Here is a 1,431-nt window from a genome sequence, read left to right on the forward strand (position 1 = left end):
CCATCTCCGAACACGTGGAGAATGCAGGTGTGCATTCAGGTGATGCCACACTGGTGACCCCACCGCAGGACATCACTGCCAAAACCCTGGAGCGGATCAAAGCCATTGTGCATGCCGTGGGCCAGGAGCTGCAGGTCACAGGACCCTTCAATCTGCAGCTCATTGCCAAGGTAGTAAGAGGGGGCTAAAGAAAGGGACCCGAGGGCTGTGGCACCTCTTTGTTCTCTGCTGGCCACTGTGCTGGGGAACCCTCACTGCAGGAGGAGACCTGGAGGGGCAGGGTCACATCTAAGGCCCTCAGTGTTTGTGACAGTCAACCTGCCCCCTGTCCTGGGTTAATGACCCACAGAACAATGAGTGAGGGGAAGACCCGATTCACTGGGTCTTCTGCAAGCCCACTTGCAGAAGGCCTGACCAATCTCTGTCTGACCAGGACGACCAGCTGAAAGTCATTGAATGCAACGTGCGTGTGTCTCGCTCCTTCCCCTTCGTCTCCAAGACACTAGGTGTGGACCTAGTAGCCTTGGCGACACGGGTCATCATGAGGGAAGAAGTGGAGCCTGTGGGACTCATGACTGGCTCTGGAGTTGTGGGGGTGAAGGTAAGGAAGACCGAAGCCCCAGGTTAGTGGTTAGCAGGGAGGCAGATAGCAGGAGGGAGTGCACCTGCTGCCCAAGCCATGTGCCCATTGACATATAAAGCGAGTACCTCCTGTGGGCAAGGCCTTGCTAGGTGGTCAGGGCAATAAGATGGCCCTCCTCCCTGAGGAGTGTCCACTCTAGTGATGGGAGGCAAGAGAAGTCAGCTCCCAAACAGCTTGTTTCTAGAATAGCGTGTGATAAACCTGCAGAGTAGAGACCGAAACGAAATGCTCAAGGAGGTGCCACTTCCACAGAGGGTGACCCGGGAAGGTTGAAGAAAAGAGGTGGTATTTGGACTGAGCCTTGGAGTACAGTCAAGATTTGAGATTTGCTGAGCTTGTTGAGGAAGTGTTCCAAGGCCAGGGAGTAGCCTCATGGAGGCCGAGGGAAGTGCAAGCACGTTTGGGAAGTAGCCAACGATTGGCGGGTTCATGTAGGGCAGTACAGGGAAGGCTCACCCCGTGTGGAGAAGGCCGAGAGAGGGGATCATTGCCACCCCTCCTGCTGTAGGGATGTGGGCCGCTCTCACCTCCTGCTCCCTCAGGTGCCCCAGTTCTCGTTCTCCCGCCTGGCGGGGGCTGACGTGGTGCTGGGTGTGGAGATGACCAGTACTGGGGAAGTAGCTGGCTTTGGGGAGAGCCGCTGCGAAGCCTACCTCAAGGCCATGCTCAGTACTGGTTTTAAGATCCCCAAGAAGAACATCTTGCTGACCATTGGCAGCTATAAGGTAAGAACCCATGTGGGGAGTGGTGGGGTGGAGGGTAGGGTGGGCCTTGAAGAGGTGGGGGCG

The 1,431-nt window shown here is 56.6% G+C and overlaps 1 protein-coding gene across 1 annotated transcript in view; it reads left to right on the forward strand.

Annotated features, from left to right (window-relative positions):
* The window catches only part of CAD (carbamoyl-phosphate synthetase 2, aspartate transcarbamylase, and dihydroorotase), a 21,953-nt gene that overhangs the window by 12,580 nt on the left and 7,942 nt on the right, over positions 1-1,431 (forward strand). The window contains 3 exon segments of the mRNA XM_010840694.1: positions 1-170; positions 434-601; positions 1,186-1,368. Coding sequence (XP_010838996.1) covers positions 1-170; positions 434-601; positions 1,186-1,368 — 521 coding nt within the window.

Source organism: Bison bison, unplaced genomic scaffold (genome assembly GCF_000754665.1).
Source record: "Bison bison bison isolate TAMUID 2011002044 unplaced genomic scaffold, Bison_UMD1.0 scf7180017864145, whole genome shotgun sequence".
In the NCBI taxonomy this organism is placed as follows: domain Eukaryota; kingdom Metazoa; phylum Chordata; class Mammalia; order Artiodactyla; family Bovidae; genus Bison; species Bison bison.